The sequence below is a fragment of the Fusarium proliferatum genome (genome assembly GCF_900067095.1).
Source record: "Fusarium proliferatum ET1 genome assembly, contig: FPRO_scaffold008, whole genome shotgun sequence".
NCBI classification, from domain to species: Eukaryota; Fungi; Ascomycota; class Sordariomycetes; order Hypocreales; family Nectriaceae; genus Fusarium; species Fusarium proliferatum.
Window position 1 is genome coordinate 128610 of NW_022194797.1, and position 18367 is coordinate 146976.

The window sequence follows — 18367 nt, forward strand, 5'->3', positions numbered from 1 at the left end:
GTTCCTTGTATGCTAAATTAAGCAAGCGTAAAGTCAAAGAAAGGGTCTCGACAGGAAAGTGGCTTACACAGTTGACTGACTCCTTGTACTGGCTTAGGATCCCTTCTTCAAAAGAAGAAGTCCCCAGGCATGTCGTATCCGGCACTGGGAATCAATTTGTGGTTGAGGTTACGGAGCGCAAACCCGATAATATATCTCTGCCATCTCTCCTAGCCGCTACTCAACGCCTGCTTGGATCTTCCAGCGGGAACAGCCCACTACTGTCTCGAACTGGTCGGCAACTCTCACCTCTGTCGGTGCAACTGCCAGAAGTACAGTATATACGATGCTTGTTTGACGTCTGCAGCACCAGACTCTCAATGTACCTCCCAAAAGTTGAGTATAACGAAATTAGCAGCAAGGTTATTCAACCTGTTCCAATGACAGGAGTTGGCGTCGGCAGCCTCCTGATAGAATCAACAGACTTCCTTTTGTATTCGCAACTCTATATCATCATGTCACTGGGACGGTGTTTGCAATCCCGGGAGGACCTTGGACGGGACACGTCTGAGGCTGCCTCATTCTATCACCAGAGCATGTCTCTTATGCACGATGTCCCGTCAATCCCAGCCCACTGGGTTGGCATGGCCAGGTTTCATTTCTTGCGGGCTATCTATTTGATGCAAGCCGATGACTTGCAGGCCGCAGGACAGGCCATCTCGGCGTCACTACAATACGCCTGGCAGTGCAAACTCAACGATCAGTCAGTTTGGTCTTGTAAACCACAAGAATCTTTGTCACGGAAAAGACTATGGTGGGCAATATACTGCATGGAACGCCGGCTTTGCCAGAAGATTGGAAAACCGTCTGGGATCTGTGACAAAGAAGTAGCAGTCGATGACCTTGTATCAAAGGAACAATTGATGGTCTGTCAAGACTTGGATGTTCTTCCAGAGCAAATCAGCCAGGACGACTTGCATCTCCAGATACTTGTCAACATCAGCAGGTTATGGGGCAAAGTTTGGGATAAGTTCTTTAGGGCTGGGAGTCATACCTCTGACAGTGATGAAGAGGTGGACATGATGAGCCTTCGGATATCCCACCTCCACCGTAACGTTCCGGCCATATTCCAGTGGTCTAATAGTATCCTGGATAATCTGGTTGAAGGCTCTGAGCTAGACTTGCACACATCCAGAAGATTAGTGATTCACGTGGTAAGTCAGTCTCGTTCCGCAGTAGCTCTTAGACCATTACCTAACTCGCACTTCGCCTTTATATAGCGTTACACTCTTCTCCGACTTTTAGTCCGCCAGAACCCAACACGGACCGAGCCTGTTAATCTTGAACAGGCAAGATTCTGCCATATGCTGGTTTCTGAAGTGATTGACACCCTCTCCAAACTTATCGCTGTATATTCGATCCCGAGAATCGCCTCTCTAGCGTATTTCATCGCTTCGGCTCTCACCGAGTGCAGCTACCATGTTGCTGCAGTCCTTCATAACCCGGTTTGTAAGGCTGAGCGTTTACCTGCATTACAAACGATGAAGAAGTTAATAGAGTCTCTCAAACTACTATCACCATCAGTCAAAGCCGCCCAACGAGCCTACTCAATACTTAACCCTCAAGCCATGTATGCTTTTCAAAGCTCCATGAATTGTGGTCCCACAATCGATGGCTCCAACACCCCTTTACAATACCAAGAGATTGGAGCTGAAGCCTACTTGCAGTCCATGTTCGAGTCTTGGCATGGCTTGCCACTGGCCAGTTCCAACCTACCTCAAAGCTTTGAAGGTTGCTCTGCAATACTCAATGAAATTGGAATAGTATCACCTGATAATTTCAGATTTGAGACATCATCTGGCGGTGCTGCGTTGGGCCTGCCGTTCTCTGCAGATGGTGCAGCGAACGCCGCGACAGATATGGACGAACTGTCATTCCCGTATCTTTACTTACCTGATATTGGATAGACTCACGGAGACGGAATATCCACAGAGACCATTAAGCTACAAGAATTCTTTTCTGCATGCATTTAATTCTGTCTGCAAAATTAATATCCTCAACATGTCTCCCCGTATCGAAGTTCTAATCCTGACTATCACCGTTGACCTCCGACTCAAACTTATCCATAGCTAGCCTCACCAAGTCAGAGCCAATGATATGTCTCTGATATTGTCCGTCAATCCATGTCCATTCGCTCTGTGACTCACTCGTCATCCCAGAAAACTCCCTGTCCCGTTGTCTCTGTTCCTCCCCATCCGGCAGGTGGTACATGACTCTATTAGTAACCGCTCCTTTAACATTCAGCGTCGAGTATGGCTTTTGAAGTGACTCGAAGATACCTAGAACCTTTGGTAGTGTCATTTCACAGGCCTCCAGCTTTTCTTTGCTTGTTTTGTTGAACCTTCCCAGTAGGGCACCCAGAACAGCGGCGTCGCCAAATGCCATTGCGGCACCTTGAGATTGGTATGGAAGTGTTGGGTGAGCAGAATCTCCCAAGAGGACAAATTTATCCTTTAAACGAGATTAGTATAGCTTATACAATAGCATGGGGACGACCGAATGAACGAAAAGTAGTGCACCATTTCACCTAGGTGAGAAGAAGAAAAGAATGGCGGAACAGAAAGAACTCACCTTAACCCATCTTTCAAGTTCACTGTGGTGACAGAGCTTCCATTTTAAAGTGGAGGAGAAGCAAGTGGTAATTTTGGTTAATCTGTAAGACATGAATGAGTAGCCTTTGACAGAAGTTCGAGGGTAAAAACTTACATCGGATCCCAACCCTCAAACTCTCTACACATCTCAGCCAAGTCGCCCTTCTCAGTTCTTTGGCCTTTTCGCATTTTATCCGGCGTCAGCAACACCAGGTTCCAAAGCTCGCCGCCCCGGATGGCATAGAAAACAGCATGTTTCAAAGGGCCTAGCCACAGCGTGAGCGTTTGCTTATTCTCATCACAAAATCGCATGACCTCAGCGTCGTCAAGTTCTTCAAGCTGCTGGCGCGTGAATGTGCCTCGATATGCTAGATCTCCAGTCTCTGTAGGCTCAATTGCTTGCCCTACCACTTGGCTACGCAGAGTAGACCAAATACCATCCGCACCCACAACGACATCTGCTCTGAAACGTTGCCCATTGGTTAGAATGACCTCGGTAGCCTCAAAGTCGGCTTTCAAAACATCACAGCCTGTACGAATATCAACACCAAGCTCTGCAGCGGTTTCTATGAGACCATGTTGGAGGTCTGCTCTATGGATGACCCTAGCAAGGAAGACAAACGTTCAGCAAATCATACCAAACACATTCAAATAGGAAAGAGACTCACATGGCTGGATATCCATACTTGGCATACGAGACAGTGCCGTATTTGCGTGTAGCCAAGATATCGCCATTATCCCAGCGACGGAGGTGGCGGGTAAGAATCTCAGTTGCTTTGCATTTGATCTTTTCAAAGACACCGATATAATCCAGCACGCGACATGCATTAGGCGGAACTTGAATGCCTGCCCCAATCTATTTCTTCTGTCAGTTTTATGTTTAAAGGAAAGGGTTGAGTCGCTTGGATCACATGCCTCTGAGAGTTCGGGGGCTCGTTCGAAAATGGTCACATCTAACCCTTGACGTCGGCATGCGATACCACAAGCAATGCCCCCAAGACCAGCGCCGACAATAACAACTTTCATTGTAAGGGATCGAAGACGTAGGCAGAATAGTCTTAAGTGTTAGGACTCAGCTTTTGCTTCGAGGTTTATTGTTCACAATTCAAGAATACTAGATACTGCGTTTTATTAAACGTAAGCAACACATCCGAACTCCATTCATCGGAATAGCTTAAAATTCCGGCTCCGGTTGTCGTGTGCGGGAATGCTGATCATGGAAATGCTATCGGAACTGCAGCGGTTATTGCGGCTAGTGCATCGGAATTGTAAAAGAAGACTTTCTTTGCCGGTGGAATCAAATGCTTGTCCGAGCCAGAAGGAATAATATTATTTGCATTATATTTTTCAGCGTTATCCAATTTCATTCTAAATACAACTTGTCTGTCGTGAACAGTTTGCTTTCACACTTCATCACCTCTAAGCCACTCCATAAAGGAGAATCTCCATATAGATAAACCCTTATCTATATCGTTTTATCGTCACTCACTTCGCTCATTCGCAAAACCAATATGGTATCTTCAATTACAATCGCTGTCAAGGACACTGAGTCTCAGGTTCTCGAGAAGCGTGCGGCGTTATGCGACACGCTAGAGGCCAACACTTCCAAAGCCATTGAAGTTTTCCGAGATGTGTCCGCTCAAGAGTATCGAGAGATGCGACAAAATGGCACAAATGGCTTCAACAAACCACCTGAGATTTCAGAGGCTGAAAACATGACAATTAAGAGGCGCGACGGCACGGACATGGAGCTGCGTATCGTCAAGCCAACAACAGGGTCTAGTAGAGGCTCACTTCTACACTTTCACGCAGGTCCGTTAAAACCAATACCTAGCCTTGCCAGGCCACTCTGCCCATAGTGTAATTGTTTCTAACAATTTGGAATATAGGTGGCCTTGTGTATGGAACTGCTCGTGGCCAAGACAACTACTTGCAAGCACTGGCCAACGCACTAGGTCTTACAGCCGTTTCGGTCGAGTATAGGCTCGCGCCAGAGCATCCTTTCCCAGCTAGCCAGCACGATGCCACTGACGCAGCCCTATACGCCATCTCTGCGGACGGTGAGGACAAGTTGGGAGGTCCTCTTCGTCTATTTGCAGGCGAGTCAAGTGGTGCTTATCTCGCTGTATGGACCGCTATCTCACTCCGTGACGATCACGGTGTAGATACCAAAGCCACCTTGGCTGGTTTGTTGTGCAGTTACGGAATATATGATATTTCGTATACACCGTCCCTACTCCGCCATAAGCGGAACATAATTGTCGGACGTGAGAGTATGTTTAGGCTCATGGACGCTGCGTTCCCTCCGGAACAGGTGGTTAATCGCAAAGATGCTTCTGTCTCTCCGCTTTACGCGGATCTCAAGAACCTGCCACCCGCGCTCTTCTTGTGTGGTACCGAAGATGCTGTTGTTGATGACAGCGTCTTCATTGGCGCGCGATGGAGCCTCGCCGGTAATAAGGCCGAAGTCAAGTTGGTCCCCAAGGGATTTCATGCTTTCTCACTAATCCCGACGGGTGAAATACAAAAGGAGGGAGTCTCAGAGGTTATATCCTTCGCACTGTCGGTCTTGTAAGATAGATATGTGCTAGGCATATAACATAAGTTAATAGAGTTGATTATCTACTGAATATAACTAAAGTTTGCCTACTAACAAAATCCTATTTTATTTAGATAATCTTTATTACTTTAAGATTATAAATTATACTACCCTAAAAGCGATTTACTTAGATAAAAATTCAGGAAATATTTAAATACCTTAAATTAATATATTTGTAACAGATATCGTAACTTTATCTTATTGTCTATCTGCCTTTGACTTTCAATCATGTTTTGTTCAAGTTCTATAATTGCCAGATGGTGGCCAAAAAGACTTTAGCCCCGCATTCCCGATATCTATGAACAAAATTGTCCTCTCTAATAGAAGATACCAACGCGGGGTTCCGGTTATTGGAAGATCTACCAATGGCCACAAAGGAGAACTAGAAGTTCCAGGGCCTAATTGGCCGACGGAAGTTGTCTACTGCTCGGCATAATCATATACTGTAGTGTTCTCATTGCTCGGAAGCGGAAGAGTAAAGGCTAACTAGTCTGTTTATCCTACCCGGGGCTAGCAATTCCGATGTTTTGTGGGGAAACCCCGGAACTCATATTGTGGGGTACCAAGGTAATGTTTATTCCCCGGGAAGGAAATTGAGCAAGGGGTATAGGATGAGATTAAAGAAATAGCTTCTGGGCCTCATCCACGGAATGCAAAAAGCAGTTACATCCTCAACCCACAAGCCTTTCCGTTGTGCTTCAATTGTATCCCCCTCTTCTCATCATACTCTGAATTTACCCGTCAAGTTCAAAATGGAGTCTGGGTTCAAATCGAAACCTTTGCCAGGTACAGAGAACCTGAAGTCTAAATGGAACACAACAACCACCGATCTTAGTGGCGCAAACCCCCCAGTTCGTCTTGAGGGAGAGATTGGGGATGTCATTGTTCGTGGCACCATCCCTGACGCCATCGACGGCACCTTTTACCGAGTTGCCCAGGATCCCTTCACCCCCCCGGCGCCGCATAACGTCTCAATTGAAGGACATGGCGTTGTGTCAGCATTTCGTATCCACAAAGGCTCAGTCGACTTCAAGATGAGATACATCCAAACAGAGAGATACCTTACCGAACGCAAGGCAAGGACGAGTCTATTTGGGTTGTATAAAAACCCTTGGTCGGACCATCCCTGTGTTCGAGGCGTTGTTGATTCAACAGCGAATACGAACATCATCTACTGGGCTGGAAGCCTCCTCGCCTTGAGGGAATCAGCCAATCCGTACTCTTTAGACCCAGACTCGTTGGACACCAACCAGTACGACCCTTTCGGCAAGCAGGTCAACGCCGAGGCTTTCACGGCTCATCCCAAGATTGACCCTTTTACGGATGAGCTTGTTGTCTTTGGATACGAAGCTAAAGGCCCTGGGAGCGACGACATTGTTACATATTCTATTGATAAGAATGGGCATGTAAAGAATGAGACATGGGTTAAGTCTCCATATGTCACATTTATTCATGACATGGTCTTGACCGAGAACTGGATTGTTCTAATCCTGTGGCCTTTTGAGGCTGATGTTGATCGTATGAAGGCTGGTGGACATCACTTTGCATACAATTACGACCTTCCGGCCTCCTTCATTGTCATTCCCCGCCGCCCAGAGAAGGTGAATGCAAACTGGAAGTTGGGCGAATACCGCGTCTATAACACCAAGAACTGCATGATTGGGCACACAGCATCTGGATGGGAGGAGAACGACAAACTTTACTTCGAGTGCTCCCGCTCTCACGACAACTTCTTCCCTTTCTTCCCTGCCAAGGATGGAAGAGAAGCAGGACAGACAGTTGTGGACTTTGTGCGTTTCGAGATTGATCTGAATCAACCTACTGGATCCAAAGTCGATGAACCCAGAGTCTTGCTCGATATCCCCAATGAGTTCCCACGTATCGATGAGCGTTACATGTCAAAGAAGTACGAAGTTGTCTTCTGCTGTATCTTCTACCCTGGTCACAGCGATACGAAGAAACTGCTCTTTAGTGGTCTCAATGCTGTGGCCATGATCAACACACGCACTGGAGAACAGCAGTTCTACTGGCCAGGAGAGAATTGCTACTGCCAGGAGCCTGCCTTCGTGCCGCGAAGCGACGATGCTCCTGAAGGAGATGGTTGGGTCATGTTTGTCGTTGAGCGTAGAGATCTAAACGTCAGCAATCTGGTGATCGTCGACACTCGTGACTTCAAGACGCCTATCGCTGTCGCTGAACTCCCCTTGCGCGTACGACCGCAGATCCATGGCAACTGGGTTGACTCTCGGGAGCTGAACGACAAGCCTCTTGTGTCGGAGCCAGGGGAGATAAAGCTTTCTGGTAAAGCGTGTAACTTGAAGGTGGACATTGTGAATGGAAGTCACTAAGAATGCTTCACGGAGCACTCCTTGTGTTCGACCAGAGAATTTGTTATTGTCACTGAGTTTGTAAATGGATCTTACATAGCTGTGCCTATTGTGCCAATAAATACTGTCGCTTCCTGATCCGTTTGAGTACGTCAATATGGTCTCGTTGTTTGAACCCATATCTGAAGTATAATCGGGGAACCACTTTCTTAACAATATCCTAGAAGGCTTCTCTCGATTCTATATCTACGTGAGGTAATTAGATCTCTGGCCTGTATTAGTTTTAATGAAGCATTGTAGTGTAAATGCATCTAAAAACATCAAGGGTATTTTACCGGCACCGAAGATATGGCAAGGTGGAATGACATTCTGCAGAAGCTTTGCCCCCTGCAGGTTTTTACGGATCTGGGACTTCGGTCATGAGTCCAAACCGGTAGCCAATCTGGGGAATCACAGGCTTAACCGCGGTGATCTCTTAGTTCCGATGATTGACCTGTCTGGTAATTCCTATACCGAATTTGCCGACAAGCCGTATCAGCCACCTCGGGAAAGTAAAGCGTCATACAAGCGGGGGTTGTGAAATATGAGACGTACTCGGCACTGACACTTCGATTTACGGTGGATTATATAATTTAAGAACTTCAGTTTTTATAATCAAGTCACCGTCTTTCACCGTCATTGACTTAACCATTGCTCCTTACCTTCCTCGGGAGCACAATTTGCCATCCTCATCCTCATCGTCCCTGGTTGCCTGAAACGGTCTAAAGATGGCCAAAAATGGAATGCATGAGCCTCATCATATGCGAGTTATATGCATTGGTGCTGGGATATCCGGTATTGCAGCAGCATACAAAGCCCAGAGACAACTCGTCAATATAGAGCTGGTCATTTACGAAAAGAACCATGATGTAGGTGGGACTTGGCTAGAGAACCGTTATCCTGGGTGTGCCTGCGATATTCCAGCCCATTCCTACACCTTCTCGTGGGAGGGGAACCCCGAGTGGTCCAGGTTGTGAGTTACACCATGCAACTAATAAAGTATATCACACAAACTGACTTTGAAACCTTAGCTATGTCGAAGCACCGGAGATATTTGACTACCTGAAGAAGTGTGCCGGAAAATGGGGTTGCATGAACTTTATCAAGTTGAGACACAGAGTTATCGGGGCCACCTGGGACGAGCAAGCTCTTAAATGGACCGTCAAAGTCCAAGGGCCGGATGGCACAGAGATCAACGATGTTTGTGATGTTCTCATCAGCGCGACAGGGCCTCTGAAGTAAGTACATGAATCCATGACCAATAACTGAGAGTAGCGGAGTTGATCTTGACGTCATAGTAAATGGCAATGGCCGGATATCCCTGGCCTAGACGACTTCAAGGGTCTACGCCTGCACCCAGCAAGATGGGATGCGAGTGTAGACCTCTCGGGAAAGAGAGTCGCAGTTATAGGAGCTGGATCATCTGCTCTTCAAATCGTTCCAACTATCCAGCCCGTCGTCTCTAAGCTCATCAACTTCATCCGCTCGCCAACTTGGGTTACGGCAGAATATGGTCAGGCTTTTGCTCGTGCCGGAAGAGACACAAGATTCACGGAAACTGAAATCAACAGCTTTAAGTCCGACACAGAAGCATTTCTAGAGTACCGCAGAAAGCTTCTCGATGCTTCAACCAAAGCTTTTGACCTTTACTTCAAGGATACCGATATGCAAAGGCAAGCCTTCGAGGCAAATAGAGCGGCTATGCGAAAGCGACTCAAGGGCCACGAAGAGATATGCAACAAGCTTATTCCCGACTTTGAAGTTGGATGTAGACGGTATGATTAATCCTGATTCAGCGACTCTCCCTGAGCGAACACTGACTTGATGCGGTAGCGTGAGCCCAGGGCATGGCTATCTAGAGGCTCTGATTGAGCCAAATGTAACTGCAGTTTTTGACGGGATCAAGCTCGTCAATGAGACGGGAATTCTTGACAACAATAGCGTTCAGCACGATGTGGATGTCATTATCTGTGCGACTGGCTTTGACGTTTCGCATCGACCTGCGTTCCCCGTCCTAGGACGTGGAGCTCAGGACTTGAGGGACTTTTGGAATCAAGGCCCGATCCATTATCTCTCAGTGGCAGCACCAAGGTTTCCGAACTATTTCAGTAAGTTGAAATAATTACTTTGACTACATATGGCTACTAACAGGGGCAAATCACTCAGTCGTGGGTGGTCCCAACGCGCCCATTAGCAATGTTTCTCTCATCATGGGACTCGAGCTGGCAGTTGACTATGCATTCTCGTGTGTAAGAAAGATGCAGACTGAGAATATTGGCAGTTTGGAGGTGAAACGGGAAGCCGCAGATGACTTCCTTGAGCAGAGAGATAAAATAATGCAGGGCATGGTATGGACTGGGTCTTGCGTAAGTTGGTAAGTGAGCGATACCCATGAAGGCCGTCAGACATCTATACTGATACCTGTATAATCAGGTACAAGAACGGCAGTGATAACGGTGCAGTTACGGGTCCTTGGTGCGGGTCTATATGGCACTATAAGGAAACACTGGAATCTCCAAGATGGGAAGACTTTGAGATTCAGTACCTTGAGAAGAATCGCTTCGCCTACCTCGGAAATGGCCGGACGCATAGAGAGCTAAGTGGCGACAGCATGGCACGAACTTATCTAAAGGATCATGGGCTGTATTGATATGTACTTCAGCTACTGATCCTAGGTAGAAGTAATAGTGATTACTCGCTTATACATTATCAGCTCTAGCTTTTATGTCTGTTAGATGTAACTGTAATTTAACAATACTGACCTTGTTTTCATCAGTTCAGACACTTGTCGTTCTGGGCCTACTACTAACATGCCATGGCATCTTATCCTTCAAGCTTGCTGGTTTCTTATGGGTTACGCCAGAGGCAAGGATGCGTATGCCAGAGAATCCAGAGTTGTGCTTCTTTGGGTTTTCCTGCTGCCAATCCCACCACAACCGATCAATTTGTGCATGATGAAGAAAGAAGACAGGATCTATAAAATGGCAAATTAGTTATGGAAAAGGGTAAGTGAGCCTCCGTTGCTTCAAACATACTATTTGGTAATGTTGATGACACAATGTCTCCGCCTATAGCTTGATGAATAGCGCCGTGCGATCCATTCTCGAGATCCCTAGTAATTGTAGTAAAATTCTTAGAATCTCTCATTATCTTTGAAACCGCATGTGGTGAGTAAGAATCTCCCTGGAACTTTCCAGCTGGTGTCAATTCATCGTTGAAACCACGATTCAGGCAGTGTGACCTCGATGTTTGATCGTGGTATTGCACAGTAAAGTTGTTGAACGCTCCATCTAGGACACACATCGTCGAGGGGTTCGGTCTCCCTAGGTTCACAAAACCTCCACCGAGGCCGTTGCCGCCAAAACCGCGGATCTTATCTTTTGAGAATATTGGACTTCTGGACATATCCTTCGAGTCAATTGTCCAGTCCCAGTAGGGCATAAAGCCGCGATAGCCGCACTCATCTCGTAAAGAGGTCTCGTATAGATGGACAAAGTATCGATTCTAGGGCAGAATTGGGCTACAAAGTAGACTGAGTGAGGTCAGGCTCAGTTTCAACATGGAGCAAGTGGAGGTTGAACTCAATTTGGACGTTGAGTGTTCTGTGAACATAAGGGAAGTCGTTGTAGCGAGATGTTTTTAAACCAAGCTGTGATGGCATCTTATCGAGGCATTTCACAGCACTGATATATTCTGCTTGTGATGATTTTGATAACTTCCGCCACTCAATTCTGATTTCGACTCGAGGGGGCGTCGCATACTGGTTTGGTGTCTCAAACGCAAAGGTTGTCAAGGAGGAAATAGTACATAATAGAAACAAAAGATATTTCATCTTCTAAATTCAGGTATAAAGGAACAGTAACTTATTTGCGAAGTCTGGCATCACATGCATGCTCTTATATTCATTCAAGGTATTGACATCCTACCCTGTATGGCACACAGCAGTGCTGAAGCGAATCCATTTTAGGGAGGTTAGCCGACTTTATCTTATCCACATTGGCACTTTCAGACAAATCAGGTAACCTAGAACAAAATGAAGCTTCGAGATCTTTCCTGAACTGGTGATAGTGCTTAAAGAATACAAGGATATAAGCTATTTATAGAAAGAAGCCAAGAGTACGGAGTATTAGATTAAGATTAACTACAGAATCAAGACATCAGTTTCTCCAGCCTGTCGCTCAGACCTGTTAAAGTCTATCGGAGCCTGCATATCATCCATTCCAAAGTCATAATGAACAAACTCATGCATATCATCCAGCATCTGAGGTCCTAGTGAAAACTGATCTTGGCTAACCTCGGGTGATTTAGCATCCGCTCTTGGCGCCTTGTAGTGCTCGCAAGCGGTGTCATCGACAGTTTGCTCAGGGGAACCTATGTCGATGGTCAAGAGCCTAGGAGAAGGTAGACGCGTGTGAGGTGCAGCGTGACCAAGCGTAGAGTCCTCAGAGTATCGCCCGAGAGCTAACGAGTGGTCGATAGTTCGAGAAAGCCGGAAGTATAAAATAGGTTCCATGACGAGGACATTACCCCAGTCGTTGGCATAATCGTTGTCTTTGGTCAATTGGGATTTCGATCCCAGACATCCGACAGCGTCAATGCAGGAACCATTAGGTGAGCTTGTCTCATTCTCTGCGTCCTGTATCGTGGCATAATCCATAGCTGTTCTGATGAAGGTCCAAACATCATCAACTCCATCATAGAGTTTCTGCATAGTCTTCATGGTTTCGACATAAACATTGAGCTTTCCTTGCTTCTGGGCTATCTGTAGTGGCCTCTTTGCAAGTCTAACATCAAGGATGTGTAGCACTAGAGGAACAGCGATATATGCAGCACTAGAAACAGATCATCAGCAATAGCAAATAACGAATCAGATATCAACTCACATGCTGATTGGCAAGAACCTTTCTAACCTCAGTTGGATAAGCTCTTTGAGATTCTCAGTGATGCCAAGGGCAGCATCTTCGATTTTGCTCTTAGTCTGTTGCAGGTCCGAAGTCGCTTTGGTCTGTTCCTGGCTGATGATAAAGGCCTTGTGCTGATAAAGGGCGAAGCAGGCAGCGCTTTTGGACAGTCAGAAGCTAAATAAATGACTGGACTTGAGCGGTGATACTTACTAGTAGTATATGTAGAGTAAGTTTGTGTATAACACAAGAGACCCCTCACGAGTGATGATACCAGCAGGCGTTGGAAACTGGATGGTTGCCCTTTCGAACCAAGCTTCCAAGCCAGCCTCGCACGACTGCAGTGATTCCCATCCCTTTTGGGCATCATGAACCACTGGTGAATGAATATCAGTCAAGCGGCCTGTAGGATAAACGATCTTGATGACATCAGTAAGTGGAACAGTCAGCTCACACAGCGTGATGAATAACCGGACTAGCGTTCGTTTAGTTTGTGGTGCGTAGACCTGGGACCCGTCAATCTCTCGCCAAAAGTCTTTCTCAGTAGGCAAGTAGTTGGTGTGAGCCACATCAAGTGATGTAATGTGTAGTTGTCGTCGCATCCCAAGAGGAAGTATTCGGTCCCGTACTATACAGCACCACCAAAGTCGTTTCAGCTCGTTTACCGAAGTCAAACTCGGGTTTAGGCTGGTATGGAATTGATCCGCACCTGCGGCTTGGGCCAAGTGGATTGCAGTTGAGAGCCAGATTGAATTGGTACGTTTCTGATCCTTCATTGTTCCATTGTAGGATAGCAATAATGCCCCCTGCGCACTGGACACAAGGTTCCTCTCACTGCAAAGATCAAACAAGAGCTGCAATTCAGGTCAGTCATGATTTACCTACCAGCACGACTCGCCGAGCAAATTGAACCTACCTTACTGCGACGGTAGTATGTGTTCCGTGCGTTATGTACTGAAGCAAATCCAAGACTTTTCAGGGTTGAAAAAGGTAGAAACTGCAAAGTCAGCAAATTGTGTCTCAAGATGTACCAAAAGCTTGTAACATACACTACATGCAGTAAATAGCATGGCTTGGAAGACAAAAAGGGAGAGATTTGATCTGCCGCGTGCAGGCCTCGAATAGATGGTCCAGAACCAGGCTTCATCCAGCAATGGAAGCGCCGGGTGAACATGCAAAAAGTACTCTTGAACAAACTCATCCAAGGCTTCCGGAGTAGGGACACGAAAACAGCCTTGGCCTTCGAGGTAGTTTATATCATCGGGTAATAAACCAGAGATATCGAGGTCAAGGAAAGAGTAGTATGAGTATATAATATGCGATTGGCCAGAGATCGTTGCATCGAAGCTTGGGGCTGGCTTTGACTCTGTTTGATGTAGCCGAGAGCTGTCTGAGACAACTGTGAAGTCAGAATCTTTGCGCTGGTTGAGAACCATGTCAAAGATTTCAGATTCTTTGTCACAACTTTCGGTTGGACCTTGAATGAGTCGTTCGGCAGGGAAACTTATCTCAGGTTCATCCCAAACCGCCTCGAAGCACATAGACGGGCTTTCAGGGCCACATTCCACTGAGTGACCTGGCTCTAGACATGGATCGTTCAGGGTGTCCATGTCATCCGACACAGCAGAGCTTGGGTCCTTTGGTAAGATTGCCTGTAAGCTGTGTCTGAATTGTGTCCGCTGCTGCTTTTCGAGAACGACAGGAGATCGTTTTCGACTTGCCCATCTTAGCTTGAGCTGATGTTGGCTACCTAGAGAACCTACTATTTCGTGCGTCTGTCTTTCACAACACATTGGATGTTATCAAGGGCACAATTTGTGCACTGATGCGGTCTATGGGTGACGTCGCATCGCACTTTGCGTGAGCGACAAGCTACACAGGCTTTGCTGGCTCGCTTCCGTCGAGGATTCGCGCCATGAGACATTGCCTCCTCCATTGTGGACGCTGTTACTGTTTGGATAACGACGATGATGGATTTTGGGCCAGTAGTTGAGGTGGAAGACGCAAGATCTCCCTTTCGGAACTAACTGATGGCAACAGAGAGAAGAGGGTCTGAACGCGGGGTAAAACGCGGGGAAGTGGAAACTTCAGTCAAGGTACGAAGCATCTTACTCTATTGAATGCAGTTATTCGCAGGGTTGACTCGACTCAATTGACTCAGAGTCCATGCGCTCTGACTCAGCCATGTTTTGTCAACCAACGCTACGTCCTAATGAAGTAAGTCAATGTCCCAAAACAAGATTTACATCAGCCACAACAATTGACAACCGCGCATTTTTACCGAGGGTCAATTCCAACCAATCAATTCATGCGCTCATAGCAGTAGAGAGAGCCCAACAAAAACTGACTATGTTGAGCATTCCATCAGAGTTACATCTCGAAATGTAACCATACCTGCAACTTGAGAAAGTAATAATAGATACAAGATAACCAATAGGCGCATTGAAATCACAACTACCAGACAATAACTGGCTTCACTGTTTTCCCGTTTTTCATATCATTTAAAGCCGTCTCAAAATCTTCTGGCTATATCAAGTTGTCAGTACAGACTCCCTACCAATCAATAATTAAGGGACATACCTTGTAAAGGCTGATCAGCTTATCGATTGGTAGCTTGCCTTCCCGATACCACTGTACCATTCGGGGTAGATACTATGCACGTCAGAGCCTGGACTGCTGTCTGCGATGATTAAGCTCATACCTCATCAGGGATGGCATCACCTTCAATGGTTCCTCGAATGACTTTCCCGGTCTGACCTGGATTAGCTTTGTAAAGATGAATAGTCGGATGCAGATCATACCTGCATGAATGTGACCAGATGAAGATCCATCATGGCATCTAGTGGTGGTACTCCAATAAAGATCAGTTGACCTCTGTTTGAAGTAGCCTCTAGACCTGCTTTGATGAGACCCATGTTCCCTGTCGTGTCAATCGTTATGCTAGAGCCTCTTCCATCAGTGACCCTTTTTATCTCTTCTTGCATGTCCATGTTCTCATCCGATGTGTTGATCACATGAGTGGCTCCAATAGCCTTGGCTAATTCCAGTCTTTCTGGTACACGATCAATGCCGATGATAGTCTGACAGGCCTGCATCTTCGCTGCCTGGATGATATCAGCATATTCTTCATGCTTTTCAACATAGTTTCTTACCATTATGGAGACCAATCCGACACCACCAAGGCCTATAACTGCGACTCTGTCTTTCTCATTTGCTCTGGCAACGTTTTCAACCGTCGCCGCACCCGTCTGGAATCCACAACCAAGCGGCGCGAATAACTTCAACTCCTCTTCATTCTTGATGATGTTGGTCACATTCACAACAGATGATTCCTTGACAACTGCCAGTTCAGCAAACGACGACTGTCCAAAAAAGTTGCCACGCAAGTCGGTGCCCTCTGTTGTATATGTCGCATGCTCGCCGCCGTAATTGATCTCAACGAACTTGCTGCAAAAGGAGGGGTGATATTCTTTGCAGTCATGGCAATCTTGACAATTGTGAAAGGAAAGAAGAACAAAGTCACCTGGGCGAGCTTTGGTTACCCCAGGCCCTGCTTCCACTACAACACCAGCACCTAAACACAAGCCTCAGTGATCATGGCACGGATGACAAGGAATATTTCAAACTGACCCTCGTGTCCCAGTACTTTAGGATATGGGATCTGGTCGGCAGGCCAAGTGGCAAATATCAGGTCAGTGTGACAAATGCCAGTGGCGACAACTTTAATAAGCAGTTCACTGGATCGGGCCGCCCGTACAGAGCCATTTACCAGTCTCAAGTCTGGTGTAGTGCCCTGAGGCTCGTATGCTGCGATAAACTTGGTCTTCATAATTGTTAATAATGATATGTTTAAGCATGAATTCAATGTTGATCACTGTGAGCAGGTACACATGATGATTTATTGAACAAATACCCCACAACATGACTAACCTAAATAGAGCTAGCAAAACATTCTATCCCCAAGATTACCTTCAGCCGATGCGAAAAACCCTCGGCAGAAATAACAAGCCAACCGGCCCAAATATTCTAGCCTCATGATAGCATGCAACTAACTCATTATGGATGTGGAACGCGGGGTAAATACCTTGGCAAATCTTTGCACGTGCAAAGGCAACTTATATCAAGCCTCAAGGCAGAAGTGATATGCATATAACATAAACAGCCTGATACCAATCTTCCAAAAAGCAGTTCTTTGAGTAGGAGACACACCTCAAGCTGTCATTTCCACCAATTACAGGAAATCAGAATCGTTGTCACTAATTATCCGGGGAACATGGATTTCTCAACCTTTTCCAATATTATCAATGGCCAAGCCAGAGGTACTGCCGCCACACGCCATGGTATTAACCCTTCGACATGCGAGGCGTTGCCAGACTGTCCTGTGTCAACCCAAACAGATGTTGAGGATGCTATACAAGCAGCCCGCTCTGCATTCCAAAGTTGGAAAACGACGCCTATTGAGGTTCGAAAGGAGAAGATCAAGGGCTTGGCAGATGCGCTCTCGGCACAGAAAGCAGAATTCGCACGCCTGCTTATAGCGGAGCAGGGAAAGCCTGTAAGTCTTAGACGTTGATTTGACTGCTCGCCTCAGAAAACTCATATGTTAGCTATAGGCTATGTTTGCCGACCATGAGATCGGTCGTGGAGTTCACTGGCTCACTGGGACGTGTGAGCTTGATATGCCCGTGGACGAGGTGGATGACGATCCAGAGAGACGCATCTCGACTCGTTATGTCCCTCTGGGAGTAGTTGCTGCGATAGTCCCGTGGAATTGTATGTCTTGATATCTCGTCTGCAAGGTTTGAGCTAACTCGCTGTTGAAGATCCCATCATGCTTCTGTGCGGAAAGCTTGGTCCGGCACTGATGGCAGGCAACTGTATCATTGTCAAGCCTTCTCCCTTCACACCCTATTCTGGCATTAAAATAGTCGAGCTTGCACAGCGATTCTTCCCACCTGGCGTTGTGCAGGTCTTGAGCGGAGGTGATGATCTAGGCCCTATGTTGACAGCCCACCCAGGTATTGATAAAATCAGCTTTACTGGCTCTACAGCCACGGGCAAGAGGGTCATGGAGAGCGCCAGCAAGAATTTGACCAGAGTTACTCTAGAGCTGTAAGTATACCCAAGTTGACCTGCATCTCCCTTCCCAGTACACCCCGGCTTACATGAGACAGTGGAGGCAACGATGCTGCGATTATCTGTGCAGATGCAGACATAGAGAACGCCGCTTCACAAATCGCAGTGGCCGCATTCATGAACGCGGGTCAGATCTGCATTGCTGTCAAGCGGATTTATGTCCATAAAGACATATATGACGCTTTCAAGGCCTCTTTCATTAAGCATGTATCACAGCTCAAAGTTGGTGACGGGTTTGCAGTTGGCACCTTTATGGGACCAGTCCAGAACGAACTCCAATTTGAGCGTGTCAAGGTGCACCTCGATGACATAGCAAAAAATAATTACGCTGTCTTGAAGGGCGGAGACATGTCAGAAGGTCTGCAGAAAGGGTACTTCATCCAACCGACCGTTGTGGATAACCCGCCAGACGATAGCAAGATCGTGACCGAGGAACCCTTTGGGCCAGTAGTGCCTTTACTGAAGTGGTCTGAGGTAGACGAGGTCTTGTCTCGTGTCAACTCAAGTGACATGGGCTTGGGAGGTTCAGTTTGGACAGCCGATGAAGAGCTTGCGATGCGCATCGCTGGTGGACTTGATGTCGGCAGTGTATGGTTCAACGAGCATCTAGCTATTGAACCCAAAGCTACATTTGGAGGCCACAAGAACAGTGGCTTGGGACGTGAATGGGGTGTTGATGGGCTGCGAGGATATTGCAACTCCAAGACATATTTTATCAAGAAGAGCAAGTAGACA

General features: G+C 46.7%; 9 protein-coding genes across 9 annotated transcripts; 5 read left to right on the top strand and 4 right to left on the bottom strand.

The window, feature by feature from the left end:
• Nucleotides 1-494: 494 nt before the first annotated feature.
• On the top strand, nucleotides 495-1946 carry FPRO_13701 (uncharacterized protein; the record flags this gene model as incomplete). Its single annotated transcript, XM_031218645.1, has 2 exons — nucleotides 495-1193; nucleotides 1260-1946. The coding sequence occupies 2 exons, from the start codon at nucleotides 495-497 to the stop codon at nucleotides 1944-1946; spliced, it is 1386 nt and encodes a 461-aa protein (XP_031084483.1).
• A 115-nt stretch (nucleotides 1947-2061) lies between these two features.
• Nucleotides 2062-3656, bottom strand: FPRO_13702 (uncharacterized protein; the record flags this gene model as incomplete). The annotated part of the gene is made up of 5 exons (XM_031218646.1): nucleotides 2062-2490; nucleotides 2611-2692; nucleotides 2746-3234; nucleotides 3299-3476; nucleotides 3542-3656. 5 exons carry the CDS (start codon nucleotides 3654-3656, stop codon nucleotides 2062-2064), a joined length of 1293 nt encoding a protein of 430 aa, XP_031084484.1.
• Nucleotides 3657-4141: 485 nt separating this feature from the next.
• On the top strand, nucleotides 4142-5205 carry FPRO_13703 (uncharacterized protein; the record flags this gene model as incomplete). Its single annotated transcript, XM_031218647.1, has 2 exons — nucleotides 4142-4442; nucleotides 4520-5205. The coding sequence occupies 2 exons, from the start codon at nucleotides 4142-4144 to the stop codon at nucleotides 5203-5205; spliced, it is 987 nt and encodes a 328-aa protein (XP_031084485.1).
• A 776-nt stretch (nucleotides 5206-5981) lies between these two features.
• FPRO_13704 (uncharacterized protein) lies at nucleotides 5982-7577 on the top strand (the record flags this gene model as incomplete). The annotated part of the gene is made up of 1 exon (XM_031218649.1): nucleotides 5982-7577. The coding sequence occupies one exon, from the start codon at nucleotides 5982-5984 to the stop codon at nucleotides 7575-7577; it is 1596 nt and encodes a 531-aa protein (XP_031084486.1).
• Nucleotides 7578-8323: 746 nt separating this feature from the next.
• On the top strand, nucleotides 8324-10245 carry FPRO_13705 (monooxygenase family protein; the record flags this gene model as incomplete). The annotated part of the gene is made up of 6 exons (XM_031218650.1): nucleotides 8324-8568; nucleotides 8627-8833; nucleotides 8894-9370; nucleotides 9429-9703; nucleotides 9762-9969; nucleotides 10029-10245. 6 exons carry the CDS (start codon nucleotides 8324-8326, stop codon nucleotides 10243-10245), a joined length of 1629 nt encoding a protein of 542 aa, XP_031084487.1.
• Nucleotides 10246-10372: 127 nt separating this feature from the next.
• FPRO_13706 (uncharacterized protein) lies at nucleotides 10373-11036 on the bottom strand (the record flags this gene model as incomplete). Its single annotated transcript, XM_031218651.1, has 2 exons — nucleotides 10373-10569; nucleotides 10631-11036. 2 exons carry the CDS (start codon nucleotides 11034-11036, stop codon nucleotides 10373-10375), a joined length of 603 nt encoding a protein of 200 aa, XP_031084488.1.
• Nucleotides 11037-11736: 700 nt separating this feature from the next.
• Nucleotides 11737-14432, bottom strand: FPRO_13707 (uncharacterized protein; the record flags this gene model as incomplete). The annotated part of the gene is made up of 6 exons (XM_031218652.1): nucleotides 11737-12427; nucleotides 12479-12655; nucleotides 12710-13350; nucleotides 13413-13493; nucleotides 13546-14212; nucleotides 14260-14432. 6 exons carry the CDS (start codon nucleotides 14430-14432, stop codon nucleotides 11737-11739), a joined length of 2430 nt encoding a protein of 809 aa, XP_031084489.1.
• A 518-nt stretch (nucleotides 14433-14950) lies between these two features.
• FPRO_13708 (uncharacterized protein) lies at nucleotides 14951-16325 on the bottom strand (the record flags this gene model as incomplete). Its single annotated transcript, XM_031218653.1, has 6 exons — nucleotides 14951-15022; nucleotides 15077-15148; nucleotides 15198-15248; nucleotides 15298-15600; nucleotides 15649-16070; nucleotides 16127-16325. 6 exons carry the CDS (start codon nucleotides 16323-16325, stop codon nucleotides 14951-14953), a joined length of 1119 nt encoding a protein of 372 aa, XP_031084490.1.
• Nucleotides 16326-16769: 444 nt separating this feature from the next.
• Nucleotides 16770-18364, top strand: FPRO_13709 (uncharacterized protein; the record flags this gene model as incomplete). The annotated part of the gene is made up of 4 exons (XM_031218654.1): nucleotides 16770-17051; nucleotides 17110-17269; nucleotides 17320-17608; nucleotides 17671-18364. 4 exons carry the CDS (start codon nucleotides 16770-16772, stop codon nucleotides 18362-18364), a joined length of 1425 nt encoding a protein of 474 aa, XP_031084491.1.
• Between the last annotated feature and the right edge of the window lie 3 nt (nucleotides 18365-18367).